The 21,361-nt window shown below is 41.0% G+C and overlaps 1 protein-coding gene across 1 annotated transcript in view; it reads right to left on the bottom strand.

Annotated features, from left to right (window-relative positions):
• KCNH6 (potassium voltage-gated channel subfamily H member 6) overlaps positions 1-21,361 on the bottom strand; it is a 730,996-nt gene that overhangs the window by 364,809 nt on the left and 344,826 nt on the right. The window contains exons 3-4 of the mRNA XM_053699785.1: positions 20,895-21,053; positions 20,121-20,335 (exon numbers count right to left, since the gene is read on the bottom strand). Coding sequence (XP_053555760.1) covers positions 20,121-20,335; positions 20,895-21,053 — 374 coding nt within the window. The remainder of the gene's footprint in view (positions 1-20,120; positions 20,336-20,894; positions 21,054-21,361) is intronic.

Genomic DNA, 21,361 nt, shown 5'->3' with positions numbered 1-21,361 from the left:
GTTTTATGCTGCTTTTTTGCAGGTGTTAGACTTTTTTTCAGCCGGCTCTCCCCGTTGATTCTTATGGAGAAATCGTGCACGAGCACGTTACACCAGCTCACCGCTAACGTAAGCAGCGCTGGTATTGGAGTGCGGTAATGAGCAAAATTTTGCTCAACGCTCACTACTTGTCTTTTAACGACGGGTTTGTAAAAACCCGTAATACCAGCGCTGTAGGTAAGTGAGCGGTTAGTGAAAACTGCTCGTTAGCACCGCACAGCCTCTAACGCAAAACTCGTAATCTGGGCCTAAGATTTTTATCATTACCAGGTGCTCCCCTGTTAACTTCCCCTGTTAGATTTTGTATCCAGAGAGCTTAATTACTTTCTATGAGAGGCAGCTCTCATATTCTATGTTCCTCCCTTTTTGTTAGAGAATTCAGAGTTCAGCCACTGTGAAGTCTGTACTAAAATTTCTCTCTAATTCCTGGTTACGGTTAATTGCATTGGGAGGGATAAGGTCAGCGAATGGCTCCATATTACTATACATTTCTTTTAAGCAGAAATATTTTTATACATATATAAATAAATGTTATATTTTAGATTTAAGATCATTCTTCTGCTTATAATTTAGATTTAGTATTTTTGTAGTGTTTTACTAGGTTTCCTATTTTGAGTAAATGCTAATCTTTTTACTACACTTTGAGGCTATATTTTTTTCTGTGCTGTGTAAATTCCCACCTCCAAACATATCATAGATTTATGATAGCTTTGGAAATCTGTGGGAAACAGCCCATGCTTCTTTTACATAGAGTACTGCTGCCAATTCTGAATTGTTGGTTTGTACAATGCAAACAATAACCCGAAGAAATCTTCCGAATCAATATAATTTTATGTTACATGAGACCATGACTAGAAGTAAGAAACCTACATAAAAACAAAATTTATGCTTACCTGATAAATTTATTTCTCTTCTGGTGTATCCAGTCCACGGATTCATTCATTACTTGTGGGGGATATTCTCCTTCCCAACAGGAAGCTGCAAGAGGATCACCCACAGCAGAGCTGTCTATATAGCTCCTCCCCTAACTGCCACCTCCCAGTCATTCGACCGAAGACAAGCAAGAGAAAGGAGAAACTATAGGGTGCAGTGGTGACTGTAGTTTAAAAATAAAAAACACCTGCCTTAAAATGACAGGGCGGGCCGTGGACTGGATACACCACAAGAGAAATAAATTTATCAGGTAAGCATAAATTTTGTTTTCTCTTGTAAGATGTATCCAGTCCACGGATTCATCCATTACTTGTGGGATACCAATACCAAAGCTATAGGACACGGATGAAGGGACAAGGCAGGCGCTTAAACGGAAGGCACCACTGCCTGTAAGACCTTTCTCCCAAAAATAGCCTCCGAAGAAGCAAAAGTATCAAATTTGTAGAATTTAGAAAAAGTATGAAGCGAAGACCAAGTCGCTGCCTTACAAATCTGTTCAACAGAAGCCTCATTTTTAAAAGCCCATGTGGAAGCCACTGCTCTAGTGGAATGAGCTGTAATTCTTTCAGGAGGCTGCTGGCCAGCAGTCTCATAAGCTAAGCGGATTATACTTCTTAACCAAAAAGACAGAGAAGTTGCTGAAGCCTTTTGGCCTTTCCTCTGTCCAGAATAGACAACAAACAACGCAGATGTTTGACGAAAATCTTTAGTAGCTTGTAAATAAAACTTTAAAGCATGAACCACGTCAAGATTGTGTAATAGACGTTCCTTCTTTGAAGAAGGATTAGGACACAGTGACCGAACAACAATCTCCTGAGCGATATTCTTATTAGATACCACCTTAGGAAGAAACCCAGGTTTGGTACGCAAAACTACCTTATCTGCATGGAAGATCAGATAAGGGGAATCACACTGCAAGGCAGATAACTCTGAAACTCTTCGAGCCGAAGAGATAGCTACTAAAAACAGAACTTTCCAAGATAAAAGCTTGATATCTATGGAATGCAGAGGTTCAAACGGAACCCCTTGAAGAACTTTAAGAACTAAATTTAAACTCCATGGCGGAGCAACAGGATTAAACACAGACTTGATTCTAACTAAAGCCTGACAAAACGCCTGAACGTCTGGAACATCCGCCAGACGCTTGTGCAAAAGAATAGACAGAGCATAAATCTGTCCCTTTAAGGAACTAGCTGAAAATCCCTTCTCCAATCCTTCTTGGAGAAAAAATAATATCCTGGGAATCCTGACTTTACTCCATGAGTAACCCTTGGATTCACACCAATGAAGATATTTACACCATATCTTATGATAGATTTTCCTGGTGACAGGCTTTCGAGCCTGAATTAAGGTATCAATGACCGAGTCGGAAAAGCCACGCTTTGATAAAATCAAGCGTTCAATCTCCAAGCAGTCAGACGCACAGAAATTAGATTTGGATGGACCTTGAAGTAGAAGGTCCTGCCTCAGCGGCAGAGTCCATGGTGGAAAGGATGACATGTCCGACAGATCTGCATACCAAGTCCTGCGTGGCCACGCAGGAGCTATCAAAATCACCAAAGCTCTCTCCTGCTTGATCTTGGCAATCAGACGAGGGAGCAGAGGAAATGGTGGAAACACATAAGCCAGGCTGAAGGACCAGGGCGCTGCTAGAGCATCTATCAGCGCTGCCTGGGGATCCCTTGACCTGGACCCGTAACAAGGAAGTTTGGCTTTCTGACGAGACGCCATGAGATCCAGTTCTGGTTTGCCCCATAGTTTAATCAGCTGGGCAAATACCTCCGGATGGAGCTCCCACTCCCCCGGATGAAAAGTCTGCCGACTTAGAAAATCCGCCTCCCAGTTCTCTACTCATGGGATATGGATAGCTGAGAAATGGCAAGAGTGAACCTCTGCCCATAGAATTATCTTTGAAACCTCCAACATTGCCAGGGGGCTCCTTGTTCCCCCCTGATGGTTGATATAGGCTACAGTCGTGATGTTGTCCGACTGAAATCTGATGAACCTGACTGCAGCTAGCTGAGGCCAAGCCTGAAGAGCATTGAATATCACTCTTAGTTCCAGAATGTTTATCGGAAGGAGTGCCTCCTCCTGAGTCCACGAGCCCTGAGCCTTCAGGGAGTTCCAGACTGCACCCCAGCCCTGAAGGCTGGCATCTGTCATTACTATTGTCCAATCTGGCCTGCGGAAGCTCATCCTCTTGGACAGATGGACCTGACATAGCCACCAGAGAAGAGAATCCCTGGTTTCTTGATCCAGATTTAGTAGAGGGGACAAATCTGTGTAATCCCCATTCCACTGACTGAGCATACAAAGTTGCAGCGGTCTGAGATGTAGGCGGGCAAACGGTACTATGTCCATTGCCGCTACCATTAAACCAATTACTTCCATACACTGAGCCACTGAAGGACGAGAAGTGGAATAAAGAACACGGCAAGAGTCTAGAAGTTTTGACAATCTGGCCTTCGTTAGGTAAATCTTCATTTCTACCGAATCTATCAGAGTCCCTAGGAATGAAACTTTTGTTAGAGGTGATAGAGAACTCTTTTCTTCGTTCACCTTCCACCCATGGGACCTCAGGAATGCCAGAACAATGTCCGTATGGGACCTGGCGATTTGAAAAGTCGACGCCTGTATCAGAATGTCGTCTAAGTAAGGGGCTACTGCTATACCCCGCGGCCTTAGGACCGCTAGGAGGGACCCTAGAACATTTGTAAAGATTCTTAGTGCCGTGGCCAACCCGAAGGGAAGAGCCACAAACTGGTAGTGCCTGTCTAGAAAGGCAAACCTGAGAAAACGATGATGATCTTTGTGTATCGGGATGTGAAGATAAGCATCCTTTAAGTCTACGGTAGTCATATATTGACCCTCCTGGATCATAGGAAGGATTGTTCGAATAGTCTCCATCTTGAATGATGGGACTCTGAGAAATTTGTTTAAGATCTTGAGATCTAAGATTGGTCTGAATGTTCCCTCTTTCTTGGGAACTACAAACAGATTTGAATAGAAGCCCTGCCCCTGTTCCTCCTGCGGAACTGGGTGGATCACTCCCATAACTAGGAGGTCTTGAACACAATGTAAGAATGCCTCTCTCTTTATCTGGTTTGCAGATAAATGTGAGAGATGAAATCTCCCTTTTGGGGGAGAGGTTTTGAATTCCAGAAGATAACTCTTGGACACAATTTCCAATGCCCAGGGATCCTGGACATCTCTTGCCCAAGACTGGGCGAAGAGAGAGAGTCTGCCCCCTACTAGATCCGTTTCCGTATTGGGGGCTGCTCCTTCATGCTGTCTTAGAGGCAGCAGCAGGCTTTTTGGCCTGTTTCCCCTTGTTCCAAGCCTGGTTAGGTCTCCAGACCAGCTTAGACTGGGCAAAAGTTCCCTCTTGTTTTGTGTTAGAGGAAGTTGAAGCTGCGCCACTCTTGAAGTTTCGAAAGGGCCGAAAACTAGACTGTTTGGTCCTTAATTTGTTAGACCTGTCTTGAGGAAGGGCGTGACCTTTTCCTCCAGTGATGTCAGAAATGATCTCCTTCAGTCCAGGCCTGAATAGGGTCTGTCCTTTGAAGGGAATGTTGAGAAGTTTAGACTTTGAAATCACGTCAGCTGACCAGGATTTAAGCCATAATGCCCTACGCGCCTGAATAGCAAAACCTGAATTTTTAGCCATTAGCTTGGTTAAATGAACAACGGCATCAGAAATAAATGAATTGGCTAGCTTAAGGGCCTTAAGCTTGTCAATAATATCTTCCAACGGGGTTTCAACCTGTAGAGCCTCCTCTAGAGACTCAAACCAGAAAGCTGCAGCAGCAGTGACTGGGGCAATGCATGCAAGAGGCTGGAGAATAAATCCTTGTTGAATAAACATTTTCTTAAGGTAACCCTCTAATTTTTTATCCATTGGATCTAGAAAAGCACAACTGTCCTCGACAGGGATAGTGGTACGCTTAGCTAGAGTAGAAACTGCTCCCTCCACCTTAGGGACCGTCTGCCACAAGTCCTGTGTAGCGGCGTCTATAGGAAACATCTTTTAAAAACAGGAGGGGGAGAGAACGGTACACCTGGTCTATCCCATTCCTTAGTAATAATTTCAGAAAACCTCTTAGGAATTGGAAAAACATCAGTGTAAGTAGGTACTGCATAGTATTTATCCAATCTACATAATTTCTCTGGGACTACAATAGCGTTACAGTCATCCAGAGTTGCTAAGACCTCCCTGAGCAATATGCGGAGGTGTTCAAGCTTAAATTTAAATGTAGACATATCAGAATCAGGTTGAAGTATCTTCCCTGAATCAGAAAAATCACCCACAGATTGAAGCTCCCCTGCTTCAGCTTCAGTACATTGTGAGGGTGTATCAGACATAGCCACTAAAGCGTCAGAGAGCTCTGTATTCTAGTCCCAGAGCTGTCTCGCTTTCCTTGCAATCCTGGAAGTTTAGATAATACCTCTGTAAGGGTATGATTCATAACTGCTGCCATATCTTGTAAGGTATATGCAATGGGCGCGCTAGATGTACTTGGCATCCCCTGAGCGGGAGTTATAGGTTCTGACACGTGGGGAGAGTTAGACGGCATAACTTCCTCCTTGTCAATTTCTTCTGGTGATAAATTTTTTAAAGCCAGAATATGGTCTTTGTAATCTATAGTAAAATCAGTGCATTTGGTACACATTCTAAGAGGGGGTTCCACAATGGCTTCTAAACATAATGAACAATGAGTTTCCTCTATGTCAGACATGTTTAAACAGACTAGGAATGAGACCAGCAAGCTTGGAAAACAATTTAATAACTGAACAAGCAAAAAATAAAAACGGTACTGTGCCTTTAAGAGAAAAAAACAATCACATAAACTGCAAAACAGTGAAAAAAGCAGTAAATTCTCCGAAATTTTTACAGTGTGTATAATAGACTGAAATAGCATTGCACCCACTTGCAAATGGATGATTAACCCCTTAGTTTCAAAACCGGATCAAAAAAACGATATAGCCGTTTTTAAACAGTCACAACCAACTGCCACAGCTCTACTGTTGCTCCTACCTGCCCATACAACGACTTTGGAAGGCACAAAAACCCTGTAGAGGGGTCCTATATGTCAGGGGACTCCTTCAGGGAAGCTAGATGTCTCAAGCTGCAAAAACTACTGCGCAATTAAGGCGCGAAAATAGGCCCCTCCCAACATGTACTCACAGTGAGAGGGCCTTAAAAAACTATCCCTAGGCAAAATCTAGTCAGCCATGTGGAAAAACTGTGCCCCAGAATAAAGTTTTAGCACTATTTGTAGTAAACGTTTATATACATCAAGCAAACGTTATATCTATTAAGTAATGAGAGTAAATAACAAAAATATTACCCTTTACAGCAAGCATGATACCAGTCGTTATTAAATCACTGTAATCAGGCTTACCTTAAATAAATCAGGTATTGTCAGCATTGTCTAGCTTATCATCTCTCTAGAAAAATTTAAAACTGCACATACCTCAGAGCAGGAGACCCTGCACGCTATTCCCCCAGCTGAAGTTACCCATCTCTTCAGTTATGTGTGAGAACAGCAGTGGACCTTAGTTACAAACTGCTAAGATCATCAAAAAACTTCAGGCAGACTCTTCTTCACCTCTCTGCCTGAAGCCAAAATAGTACAACTCCGGTACCATTTGAAAATAATAAACTTTCTTCTGTTAAGTGTGATCAGTCCACGGGTCATCATTACTTGTGGGATATTAACTGCTCCCCTACAGGAAGTGCAAGAGGATTCACCCAGCAGAGTTGCTATATAGCTCCTCCCCTCTACGTCACCTCCAGTCATTCTCTTGCACCCAACGACTAGATAGGATGTGTGAGAGGACTATGGTGATATATTTAGTTTTTATATCTTCAATCAAAAGTTTGTTATTTTATAATAGCACCGGAGTGTGTTATTCCTTCTCTGGTAGAATTTGAAGAAGAATCTACCTGAGTTTTTCTATGATTTTAGCCGGAGTAGTTAAGATCATATTGCTGTTTCTCGGCCATCTGAGGAGAGGTAAACTTCAGATCAGGGGACAGCAGGCAGATTAATCTGCAAAGAGGTATGTAGCAGTTTATTATTTTCTGACATGGAATTGATGAGAAAATCCTGCCATACCCTTATAATGTAAACTCAGCCTTGAATGCAGTAGATGTAGCTGATATCAGGCTGTCATGTATGTATATTTTACACTTCAGTTTTCTGGGAAATGGTACTTCTCTGGCTTTTAAACTGTATACATAGACTTAACCTATTTTGCAGGGACTTGCAATAGGTTTTAAATGACAATTAATTATTGAGGTAAAACGTTTTTTTGCTGGCATGTAAAAACGTTTTTTTCTCTGAGGTACTGGGTGAAAAAATGTTTTGGGCACTTTTTTTCCACTTGGCAATAGTTTTGATTTAAATTAGAGCAGTTCACTGATCCCTCTCACTGTTATGTGTGTGGGGGAGGGGCCATTTTGGTGCTTTCACTATGCATCAGAAAAACTCAGTCAGAGGTTCATTTTCTTCCTGCATGATCCGGTTCATCTCTACAGAGTTCAGGGATCTCAAGAGTCTTTTTTGAGGGAAGTAATCATTCACAGCAGAGCTGTGCTGAGGGTATTGACTGTGATATAAAAAACGTTTATTTGTGTATTTTTTTCTGCTGCCTGGGTTAGTTATCATTTGCTGAGGGGAACAATCCTTTGCTAAAACTGTATATTCTGACAAAGATTGATGCTATAACTTAATTATTTTATCTGTTATAATATTTTCTGTGCTTCTTAAAGGCACAGTTCGTTTTCATATTATTTGTAAATTACTTTGAAAAGTATTTCCAAGTTGCTGTTTATTTGCTAGTGTGTTAAACATGTCTGATTCAGAGGAATATCTCTGTGCTATATGTGTTAATGCCAAAGTGGAGCCCAATAGAAATTTATGTACTAAATGTATTGATGCTACTTTAAAAAATAGTCAATCTGTACAAATTGAACAAATTTCACCAAACAACGAGGGGAGAGTTATGCCGACTAACTCGCCTCACGTGTCAGTACCTGCATCTCCCGCTCAGGAGGTGCGTGATATTGTAGCGCCGAGTGCATCTGGGCGGCCATTACAAATCACATTACAAGATATGGCTACTGTTATGACTGAAGTTTTGGCTAAACTACCAGAACTAAGAGGTAAACGTGATCACTCTGGGATGAGAACAGAGTGCGCTGATAATGCAAGGGCCATGTCTGATACTGCGTCACAGTTTGCAGAACGTGAAGACGGAGAGCTTCATTCTGTGGGTGACGGTTCTGATCCAAATAAACTGGACTCAGACATTTCAAATTTTAAATTTAAGCTTGAGAACCTCCGTGTGTTACTAGGGGAGGTATTAGCGGCTCTGAATGATTGTAACACAGTTGCAATCCCAGAAAAAATGTGTAGGTTGGATAAATATTTTGCGGTACCGACGAGTACTGACGTTTTTCCTATACCTAAGAGACTTACTGACATTGTTACTAAGGAGTGGGATAGACCCGGTGTGCCTTTCTCACCCCCTCCTATATTCAGAAAAATGTTTCCAATAGACGCCGCCACACGGGACTTATGGCAAATGGTCCCTAAGGTGGAGGGAGCAGTTTCTACTTTAGCTAAGCGTACCACTATCCCAGTGGAGGATAGCTGTGCTTTTTCAGATCCAATGGATAAAAAATTAGAGGGTTACCTTAAGAAAATGTTTGTTCAACAAGGGTTTATATTGCAACCTCTTGCATGTATTGCGCCTGTCACGGCTGCAGCAGCATTTTGGTTTGAGTCTCTGGAAGAGACACTTCAATCATCCACACTAGATGACATCACACACAAACTTAAATTCCTTAAGTTAGCTAATTCATTTATTTCAGATGCCGTAGTACATTTAACTAAACTTGCGGCTAAAAATTCAGGATTCGCCATTCAGGCACGCAGAGCTCTGTGGCTAAAATCCTGGTCAGCTGATGTTACGTCTAAATCTAAATTGCTTAATATTCCTTTCAAAGGGCAGACCTTATTCGGGCCCGGCTTGAAAGAGATTATTGATGACATTACAGGAGGTAAAGGTCATGCCCTGCCTCAGGACAAGGCCAAAGCCAAGGCTAGACAGTCCAATTTTCGTTCCTTTCGTAATTTCAAAGCAGGAGCAGCATCAACTTCCTCTGCACCAAAAGAGGAAGGAGCTGTTGCTCGCTACAGACAAGGCTGGAAACCTAACCAGTCCTGGAACAGGGGCAAACAGGCCAGAAAACCTGCTGCTGCCCCTAAGACAGCATGAATTGAGGGCCCCCGATCCGGGACCGGATCTAGTGGGGGGCAGACTTTCCCTCTTCGCCCAGGCTTGGGCAAGAGATGTTCAGGATCCCTGGGCGTTAGAGATCATATCTCAGGGATACCTTCTGGACTTCAAATCCTCTCCCCCAAGAGGGAGATTTCATCTGTCAAGGTTGTCAACAAACCTAACAAAGAAGGAAGCGTTTCTACGCTGCGTACAAGATCTTTTATTAATGGGAGTGATCCATCCAGTTCCGCGGTTGGAACAAGGACAAGGGTTTTACTCAAATCTGTTTGTAGTTCCCAAAAAGAGGGAACCTTCAGGCCAATCTTGGATTTAAAGATCCTAAACAAATTCCTAAGAGTTCCATCGTTCAAGATGGAAACTATTCGAACAATTTTGCCCATGATCCAAGAGGGTCAGTACTTGACCACAGTGGATTTAAAGGATGCTTACCTTCACATACCGATTCACAGAAGTCATTACCGGTATCTAAGGTTTGCCTTTTTAGACAGGCATTACCAGTTTGTAGCTCTTCCATTCGGACTGGCTACGGCTCCAAGAATCTTCACAAAGGTTCTGGGCACTCTTCTGGCGGTACTAAGACCGCGAGGAATTTCAGTAGCTCCGTACTTAGACGACATACTGATACAAGCTTCAAGCTTTCAAACTGCCAAATCTCATACAGAGATAGTACTGGCATTTCTAAGGTCGCATGGATGGAAAGTGAACGAAGAGAAAAGTTCTCTCTTTCCACTCACAAGAGTTCCCTTCCTGGGGACTCTGATAGATTCCGTAGAAATGAAGATTTACCTGACAGAGGACAGGTTAACAAAACTTCAAAATGCATGCCGTGTCCTTCATTCCATTCAAGAGACCAGAAATTCTCTTCTATGGTGGCTTTATCGGCCACATCTGTCCAGGGGAATGCCATTCAGCAGGCCAGACTGGTCAATTGTAACAACAGACGCCAGCCTACTAGGTTGGGGCGCTGTCTGGAATTCTCTGAAGGCTCAGGGACTATGGAATCAGGAGGAGAGTCTTCTTCCAATAAACATTCTGGAATTGAGAGCAGTCCTCAATGCTCTTCTGGCTTGGCCCCAGTTAGCAACTCGGGGGTTCATCAGGTTCCAGTCGGACAACATCACGACTGTAGCTTATATCAACCATCAGGGAGGGACAAGAAGCTCCCTAGCAATGATGGAAGTATCGAAGATAATTCGCTGGGCAGAGTCTCACTCTTGCCACCTGTCTGCAATCCACATCCCGGGAGTGGAGAACTGGGAGGCGGATTTCTTAAGTCGTCAGACTTTTCATCCGGGGGAGTGGGAACTTCATCCAGAGGTCTTTGCCCAAATACTTCCACGTTGGGGCAAACCAGAGATAGATCTCATGGCGTCTCGACAGAACGCCAAGCTTCCGCGCTACGGGTCCAGATCCAGGGATCCGGGAGCGGTCCTGATAGATGCCTTGACAGCACCATGGACCTTCAGGATGGCTTATGTGTTTCCACCTTTCCCGATGCTTCCTCGATTGATTGCCAGAATCAAACAGGAGAAAGCATCAGTGATTCTAATAGCGCCTGCATGGCCACGCAGGACTTGGTATACAGATCTGGTGGACATGTCATTCTGTCCACCTTGGTCGTTACCTCTGAAACAGGACCTTCTGATTCAGGGTCCTTTCAAACATCAAAATCTAACTTCTCTGAAGCTGACTGCTTGGAAATTGAATGCTTGATCTTATCAAAGCGTGGTTTTTCTGAGTCAGTTATTGATACCTTAATACAGGCTAGGAAGCCTGTCACCAGAAAGATTTACCATAAAATATGGCGTAAATACCTATATTGGTGCGAATCCAAAGGTTACTCTTGGAGTAAGGTTAGGATTCCTAGGATATTGTCTTTTCTACAAGAAGGTTTAGAAAAGGGGTTATCCGCTAGTTCCTTAAAGGGACAGATCTCAGCTCTGTCCATTCTGTTACACAAGCGTCTGTCAGAAGTTCCAGACGTTCAGGCTTTTTGTCAGGCTTTGGCCAGGATTAAACCTGTGTTTAAAGCTGTGGCTCCACCATGGAGTTTAAACCTTGTTCTTAACGTTTTACAGGGTGTTCCGTTTGAACCCCTTCATTCCATTGATATAAAGTTGTTATCTTGGAAAGTTCTATTTTTAATGGCTATTTCCTCGGCTCGAAGAGTCTCTGAGTTATCAGCCTTACATTGTGATTCTCCTTATTTGATTTTTCACTCGGATAAGGTAGTTCTGCGTACTAAGCCTGGGTTCTTACCTAAGGTAGTCACTAACAGGAATATCAATCAGGAGATTGTTGTTCCATCCTTGTGCCCAAATCCTTCTTCGAGGAAGGAACGTCTTTTGCACAATCTGGATGTAGTTCGTGCCCTTAAATTTTATTTACAGGCAACTAAAGATTTTCGACAAACGTCTTCCCTGTTTGTCGTTTACTCTGGTCAGAGGAGAGGTCAAAAAGCTTCTGCTACCTCTCTCTCTTTTTGGCTTCGTAGCATAATTCGTTTAGCTTATGAGACTGCTGGACAGCAGCCTCCTGAAAGAATTACAGCTCATTCCACTAGAGCTGTGGCTTCCACTTGGGCCTTTAAGAATGAGGCCTCTGTTGAACAGATTTGCAAGGCTGCAACTTGGTCTTCGCTTCATACTTTTTCCAAATTTTACAAATTTGACACTTTTGCTTCCTCGGAGGCTATTTTTGGGAGAAAGGTTCTTCAGGCAGTGGTTCCTTCTGTATAAAGAGCCTGCCTATCCCTCCCGTCATCCGTGTACTTTTGCTTTGGTATTGGTATCCCACAAGTAATGATGACCCGTGGACTGATCACACTTAACAGAAGAAAACATAATTTATGCTTACCTGATAAATTCCTTTCTTCTGTAGTGTGATCAGTCCACGGCCCGCCCTGTTTTTTAAGGCAGGTAAATATTTTTTAAATTATACTCCAGTCACCACTACACCCTTGGCTTCTCCTTTCTCGTTGGTCCTTGGTCGAATGACTGGAGGTGACGTAGAGGGGAGGAGCTATATAGCAACTCTGCTGGGTGAATCCTCTTGCACTTCCTGTAGGGGAGCAGTTAATATCCCACAAGTAATGATGACCCGTGGACTGATCACACTACAGAAGAAAGGAATTTATCAGGTAAGCATAAATTATGTTTTTGATTGAAGATAAACTACATTAATTCACCACATATCTCTAGCTACTTCCCTTGTCGAGAGCTGCAAGAGAATGACTGGGAGGTGGCAGTTAGGGGAGGAGCTATATAGACAGCTCTGCTGTGGGTGATCCTCTTGCAGCTTCCTGTTGGGAAGGAGAATATCCCCCACAAGTAATGGATGAATCCGTGGACTGGATACACCTTACAAGAGAAATAGAAAATAAAAATAACAAGCCTAATAAATATTTTGCTTGAGAAGGATTATGGCAACATTTGTAATTATTAGAAAATTAGTTAAATAATTTACGGCCAGATTACGAGTTTTGCGGTATGAGGGGTGCGGTGTTAATTTGCACGTTATTCTCACCGCTCACTTTCCTACAGCGCTGGTATTACAGGTTTTCAGAAACCCGGCATTATCAGGCAAGAAGTGAGTGTAGAGAAAAATTGTGCTCCATAACGCACTCCAATACCAGCGCTGCTTAAGTCAGCGGTGAGCTGGTTGTACGTGCTCATGCACGATTTCCCCATAGACATCAATGGGGAGAGCCGGCTGAGAGAAAATCTAACACCTGCCAAAAAGCAGCATAAAGCTCAGTAACGCAGCCCCATTGATTCCTAAGGGGAAACACATTATATGTTTACACCTAACACCCTAACATAAACCCTGAGTCTAAACACCCCTAATCTTACACTTATTAACCCCTAATATGCCGTCCCCGACATCGCCGACACCTACATTATACTCATTAACCCCTAATCTGCCGCTCCGGACATCGCCGCCACCTAGATTATGTTTATGAACCCTAATCTGCTGCCCCCAACATCACTGCCACCTACATTATACTTATGAGTTATGAACCCCTAATCTGCTGCCCACAACATCGCCGACACCTACATAATGTTATTAACCCCTAATTTGCCACACCCCAACATCACCGCCACTATAATAAACATATTAACCCCTAAACCGCCGCACTCCCGCCTTGCAAACATTATTTCAATATTATTAACCCCTAATCTGCCGCCCCCAACGTCGCCGCCACTATATTAAATTTATTAACCCCTAAATCTAAGTCTAACCCTAACACCCCCTAACTTAAATATAATTAAAATAAATCTAACTAAAAATTACTATCATTACCTAAATAATTCCTATTTAAAACTAAATACTTACCTGTAAGATAAACCCTAAGCTAGCTACAATATAACTAATAGTTACATTGTAGCTATCTTAGGGTTTATTTTTATTTTACAGGATAGTTTGTATTTATTTTAACTAGGTAGATTAGTTACTAAATAGTTATTAACTATTTAATAACTACCTAGCTAATATAAATACAAATTGACCTGTAAAATAAAATCTAACCTAAGTTACACTAACACCTAACACTACAGTACAATTAAATAAATTACCTAAATTAAATACAATGAACTAAATTAAATTAAATTAGCTAAATTACAAAAAAAAACAAAAAACACTAAATTACAGAAAATAAAAAAACATATTACAAGATCTTTAAACTAATTACACCTAATCTAATAGCCCTATCAAAATAAAAAAAACCCACCCAAAATAAAAAAAAAAACCTAGCCTAAACTAAACTACCAATAGCCCGGAAAAGTGCCTTTTGCTGGGCATTGCCCCAAAGAAATCAGCTCTTTTGCCTGTAATTTTTTTTTACAAACAACCCCCCAACAGTAAAACCCACCACCCACACAACCAACCCCCCAAATAAAACCCTAACTAAAAAAAAACTAAGCTCCCCATTGCCCTGAAAAGGGCATTTGGATGGACATTGCCCTTAAAAGGGCATTTAGCTCTATTGCGGCCCAAAGCCCTAACCTAAAAATAAAACCCATCCAATACACCCTTAAAAAATCATAACACTAACCCCCGAAGATTCACTTACCGGGAGAAGCCAATAGGATTGAACTTCAATCCTTTTGGCTGATCCAATCGGAAGGATTAAGATAGAATATGCCGTCTGGATGAAGACTTCTGCCCGGGGGTTAGTGTTAGGATTTTTTAAGGGTGTATTGGGTGGGTTTTATTTTTAGGTTAGGGCTTTGGGCCGCAATAGAACTAAATGCCCTTTTAAGGGCAATGCCCATCCAAATGCCCTTTTCAGGGCAATGGGGAGCTTAGTTTTTTTTTAGTTAGGGTTTTATTTGGGGGTTGGTTAACTATTAGTTATATTGTAGCTAGCTTAGGGTTTATTTTATAGGTAAGTATTTAGTTTTAAATAGGAATTATTTAGGTAATGATAGTAATTTGTATTTATATTTATTTAAATTATATTTACGTTAGGGGGTGTTAGGGTTAGACTTAGATTTAGGGGTTAATAAATATAATATAGTGGCGGCGACGTTGGGGGCGGCAGATTAGGGGTTAATAAATGTAGGTAGGTGGCGGCGATGTTAGGGACGGCAGATTAGGGGTTAATAATATTTAACTAATGTTTGCGAGGCGGGAGTGCGACGGTTTAGGGGTTAATATGTTCTAGTGGCGGCGATGTCCGGAGCGGCAGATTAGGGGTTAATAATTTTAAGGTAGTGTTTGTGATGCGGGAGGGCCTCGGTTTAGGGGTTAATAGGTAGTTTATGGGTGTTAGTGTACTTTTTAGCACTTTAGTTATGAGTTTTATGCTACAGCGTTGTAGCATAAAACTCATAACTACTGACTCATAACTAATTAGCTTTTTCCATTTATCAAATAGAATGTGTTTCATTACCATGAGCTCTGCATAGCTCTAGGAAGATTGCTTACAGCATGGAGTAATGTAAGCAAGTGTGCAAGATATCTGAAAACTAAATTACCATTTGGAAAACCTTAGTGTATGTTTAGCATAAAATCTTACAAAATAAAAAACAAATCAAAATTTTTAAAAGACAATAATGTCATGTGAAAGTTTTTTTTCTGATAACTAGAATGTTGGGTCTCCTCCAGCAAAACTTTTTCTCAATCTTTCTTTTCTCACTCCTCCATATAGATGGTCCATTCTTGAGAGCAATCAAAACATAAAGGGCACAATGATCTAAAGCTTTCTGCTTAGATTAGATGATTTACACTTTGCGCTTTGCATTTACTTTTACTTTAGAATTCAAATTGCCTCTTTTGAGTTGTATTACGTTTAAGCTTTGAACTTTCTATTTTGTATTTAAATGCATTTAGATTCTGTATATAGGATTGTGATTTTAGAAATTCTGACTATGATTTGAAAGTTTCTGTGTAAGTTTAACAAATAAACCACTAGATTTAGAGTTCTGCGTTAGCCGTCAAAACCAGCGTTAGGGGCTCCTAATGCTGGTCTTGGCCGCCCGCTGGTATTTAGAGTCAGTCATGAAAGGGTCTAAAGCTCACTTTCCAGCCGCGACTTTTCCATACCGCAGATCCCCCTACGCCATTTGCGTATCCTATCTTTTCAATGGGATCTTTCTAACTCTGGTATTTAGAGTCTTGGCTGAAGTGAGCGTTAGAACTCTAACGACAAGACTCCAGCCGCAGAGAAAAGCCAGGAGTTAAGAGCTTTCTGGGCTAACGCCGGTTCATAAAGCTCTTAACTACTGTGCTCTAAAGTACACTAACACCCATAAACTACCTATGTACCCCTAAACCGAGGCCCCCCCAAATCGCCGCCACTCTATTACATTTTTTAACCCCTAATCTGCCGACCACACACTGCCGCAACCTACGTTATCCCTATGTACCCCTAATCTGCTGCCCCTAACACCGCCAACACCTACATAATATTTATTACACCCTAATCTGCCCCCCCCAACGTTGCCGCCACCTACTTACAATTATTAACCCCTAATCTGCCGACCGGACCTCTCAGCTACTATAATAAAGTTATTAACCCCTAATCCGCCTCACTCCCGCCTCAATAACCCTATAATAAATAGTATTAACCCCTAATCTGCCCTCCCTAACATCGCTGACACCTAACTTCAAGTATTAACCCCTAATCTACCGACCGGACCTCGCCGCTACTCTAATAAATGTATTAACCCCTAAAGCTAAGTCTAACCCTAACACTAACACCCCCCTAAGTTAAATATAATTTTTATCTAACGAAATAAATTAACTCTTATTAAATAAATTAATCCTATTTAAAGGTAAATACTTACCTGTAAAATAAACCCTAATATAGCTACAATATAAATAATAATTATATTGTAGCTATTTTAGGATTAATATTTATTTTACAGGTAACTTTGTATTTATTTTAACCAGATACAATAGCTATGAAATAGTTAATAACTATTTAATAGCTACCTAGTTAAAATAATTACAAAATTACCTGTAAAATAAATCCTAACCTAAGTTACAATTAAACCTAACACTACACTATCAATAAATTAATTAAATAAAATACCTACAATTATCTACAATTAAACCTAACGCTACACTATCAATAAATTAATTACATAAAATACCTACAAATAAATACAATTAAATAAACTAACTAAAGTACAAAAAATAAAAAATAAACTAAGTTACAAAAAATAAAAAAATAATTTACAAACAATAAAAAAAATTACAACAATTTTAAGCTAATTACACCTACTCTAAGCCCCCTAATAAAATAACAAAGCCCCCAAAATAAAAAAATGCCCTACCCTATTCTAAAATACAAATAGAAAAGCTCTTTTACCTTACCAGCCCTTAAAAGGGCCTTTTGCGGGGCATGCCCCAAAGAATTCAGCTCTTTTGCCTGTAAAAAAAAACATACAATACCCCCCCAACATTACAACCCACCACCCACATACCCCTAATCTAACTCAAACCCCCCTTAAATAAACCTAACACTAAGCTCCTGAAGATCTCCCTACCTTATCTTCACCACGCCGGGTATCACCGATCCGTCCAGAGGAGCCTCCGAAGTCTTCATCCAAGCCCAAGCGGGGGTCCATCATCGGGCTGAAGTCTTGATCCAAGCGGGCGCTGAAGAGGTCCATCATCGGGCTGAAGTCTTGATCCAAGCGGGCGCTGAAGAGGTCCATCATCGGGCTGAAGTCTTCTATCAAGCGGCATCTTCAATCTTCTTTCTTCCGGATCCATCTTCATCCCGCCAACGCGGAACATCCATCCTGGCCGACGACTTCCCGACGAATGACGGTTCCTTTAAGGGACGTCATCCAAGATGGCGTCCCTCGAATTCCGATTGGCTGATAGGATTCTATCAGCCAATCGGAATGAAGGTAGGAAAATTCTGAATTGGATCAGCCAATCGGATTGAACTTGAATCTGATTGGCTGATTCCATCAGCCAATCAGAATTTTCCTACCTTAATTCTGATTGGCTGATAGAATCCTATCAGCCAATCGGAATTCGAGGGACGCCATCTTGGATGACGTCCCTTAAAGGAACCGTCATTCGTCGGGAAGTCGTCGGCCAGGATGGATGTTCCGCGTTGGCGGGATGAAGATGGATCCGGAAGAAAGAAGATTGAAGATGCCGCTTGATAGAAGACTTCAGCCTGATGATGGACCTCTTCAGCGCCCGCTTGGATCAAGACTTCAGCCCGATGATGGACCTAATCAGCGCCCGCTTGGATCAAGACTTCAGCACGATGATGGACCTCTTCAGCCCGATGATGGACCTCTTCAGCCCGATGATGGACTTCTTCAGCCCCCGCTTGGGCTTGGATGAAGACTTCGGAGGCTCCTCTGGACGGATCGGTGATACCCGGCGTGGTGAAGATAAGGTAGGGAGATCTTCAGGAGCTTAGTGTTAGGTTTATTTAAGGGGGGTTTGAGTTAGATTAGGGGTATGTGCTTTTCTATTTGTATTTTAGAATAGGGTAGGGCATTTTTTTATTTTGGGGGGCTTTGTTATTTTATTAGGGGGCTTAGAGTAGGTGTAATTAGCTTAAAATTGTTGTAATATTTTTCTAATGTTTGCAAATTATTTTTTTATTTTTTGTAACTTAGTTCTTTTTTTATTTTTTGTACTTTAGTTAGTTTATTTAATTGTATTTATTTGTAGGTATTTTATGTATTTTATTTATTGATAGTGTAGTGTTAGGTTTAATTGTAACTTAGGTTAGGATTTATTTTACAGGTAATTTTGTAATTATTTTAACTAGGTAGCTATTAAATAGTTATTAACTATTTAATAGCTATTGTACCTGGTTAAAATAAATACAAAGTTGCCTGTAAAATAAATATTAATCCTAAAATAGCTATAATATAATTGTAATTTATATTGTAGCTATATTAGGGTTTATTTTACAGGTAAATATTTAGCTTTAACTAGGATTAATTTATTTAATAAGAGTTAATTTATTTTGTTAGATAAAAATTATATTTAACTTAGGGGGGTGTTAGTGTTAGGGTTAGACTTAGCTTTAGGGGTTAATAAATTTAATAGAGTAGTGGTGAGGTCCGGTCGGCAGATTAGGGGTTAATACTTGAAGTTAGGTGTCGGTGATGTTAGGGAGGGCAGATTAGGGGTTAATACTATTTATTATAGGGTTAGTGAGGCGGATTAGGGGTTGATAACTTTATTATAGTAGCGGTGAGGTCCGGTCGGCAGATTAGGGGTTAATAAGTGTAGGTAGGTGGCGGTGACATTGGGGGCGGCAGATTAGGGGTTAATAAATATAATATAGGGGTCGGCGGTGTTAGGGGCAGCAGATTAGGGGTACATAGGGATAACGTAGGTGGCGGCGGTGTACGGAGCGGCAGATTAGGGGTTAAAAAAATATGCAGGGGTCAGCGATAGCGGGGGCGGCAGATTAGGGGTTAATAAGTTTAAGGTTAGGGGTGTTTAGACTCGGGGTACATGTTAGGGTGTTAGGTGCAGACTTAGGAAGTGTTTCCCCATAGGAAACAATGGGGCTGCGTTAGGAGATGAACGCTGCTTTTTTGCAGGTGTTAGGTTTTTTTTCAGCTCAAACGGCCCCATTGTTTCCTATGGGGGAATCGTGCACAAGCACGTTTTTTAAGCTGGCCGCGTCTATAAGCACCGCTGGTATTTAGAGTTGCAGTGGCTGTAAATTATGCTCTACGCTCCCTTTTTGGAGCCTAACGCAGCCCTTCTGTGAACTCTAAATACCAGCGGTATTTAAAAGGTGCGGGGGGAAAAAAAGTACGCGTAGCTAACGCACCCCTTTGGCCACAGAACTCTAAATCTAGCGGATACTTTGTATATTTCTGCAAATCTTTTACAAATTACATTGTATTTGCTCTATGTAAAATAAAACTAACAGTTTCAGAAAGTGTGAGGGACAAGGGAGTTCCCTGGGCTGAAGAGGAGAGTTCCCAGGGTCTGTCTAAACCTCTCTCAAAATTTTCATGATCTCGTCAGCTGTCTTGAGCAAAAGTTTGCTAACAATTCACATAACACTTATTTAACTGACAGAAAAGTAATGTATACTAAAATAGACGCAAATACAAGCTAAATTGTAATGAAAACATTTCAGTTTAACTATATCAGTACCAGGTGCTCCCCTGTTAACTTTACTCTCACCTGTGAGATTTTGAATTCAGAGAGCTTTATTACTTTCTATGGGAGGCAGCTCTCATCTTCTATGTTCCCCCTTTTTCTTAAAGAATTCAGAGTTCAGCCCCTGAGAAGTCTGCATTATAATTTCTCTCTAACCTGGAGAATCTTTGATCATCTGGGATAAAGAGAACTAATTTTCTCCTAGTAGGGTTTTAATAGATACTTACCTGGGTAACCTTCTCAGTAACATTCTGTGTCCTCTCAAATGCATTACTAGGAGCCACAATCTCAATCTCAGTGGTGGATGCCGAACGATGTTTCTCTAGATTGAACTCCACGAAGTTCAGGGTAAACTGAGGGATCTGGCTGATGGTTCTATACTTCATGAGATCTGATTCAGCAGTGGAATTTAGGAAATTAGGCTTCATTTTGGATCTTTCTGCTGGATAAAAGAGAGGATAACATAGACTGAAGTTAGACAACACCAGCAATGGGCATTATACATCTTCGATCATGTTTAGAACTGCTATGGGCATTTCCAAATTAAGTAATATTAATGATCTATGCCAGGGATATCCACATTTTTTTGGTGAAGGGACAATTACTAATGGAAGAAATGGCCAAGTCCAAATTATATTATACTTACACTTGTACTAAAGATAATGCCACAATATAAAAATAGATCATAATCACATATTTAGTTAAAAATTACTTAAGAACCTAAGTAACTATTAAGTAATTTAATTAAACTGTATACAATAATCATATTTAAATTTGGTTGAAATATACAGGGTAAATTACCTAATGAGAAGTGTAGAACTGCTAACAAGTTACTTGTGTCTGTTTTCTGCTCGGTGATATGGCCTGTGGGGCAATAGTTTGGACAGCCCTTTTCAATACTTTATTTTTGTCAAATGTATTACTTTTCATTTTCAGGCAAATTTAGGGAATACTAGGACCATGAGGTATTTATATCACACATACAAAGTTATATAGTTAACCTGATTGTAAGGCAGCTCGTGTCAACCTCTGGTGAAGTGTTTTGTTGGCCTTTCTTGCCAGGAGCATCGCCAGGTCTTCAAAGTTTAAGATAAACATGATTACATCCCCCTCCTCGTTTTTTACTGGGACAACATCCACCAGACACCGCAGACAGGACCCTAAAGAGAAGAGCAGAATAAAGACAGTTGGACAGGGATGTGCTATATAGTCTTGTCTATGATGAGGATGTCAGAGCAATATCTTTAGAACACCTGCTTGTAAAGAGAATTACACCTTGTATAAACAATATAGTAGTTGTCACACTATCATAAAATAGAATGCGGGATGACTGGAATCATAAATCATTTTTCACGGGCTAACAAACAATTGTTTATGGCCCTAGATTTTTACTTCTGATTCTGTAGTTGTACGTTTATCTTCCTTTGCTGTATTTAGTTTTTTATTTAAAAACAAATATTAATTTTAG

The sequence above is a fragment of the Bombina bombina genome, chromosome 1, assembly GCF_027579735.1.
Source record: "Bombina bombina isolate aBomBom1 chromosome 1, aBomBom1.pri, whole genome shotgun sequence".
NCBI lineage: Eukaryota > Metazoa > Chordata > Amphibia > Anura > Bombinatoridae > Bombina > Bombina bombina.
This window is presented reverse-complemented; position numbering and strand designations above follow the sequence as displayed.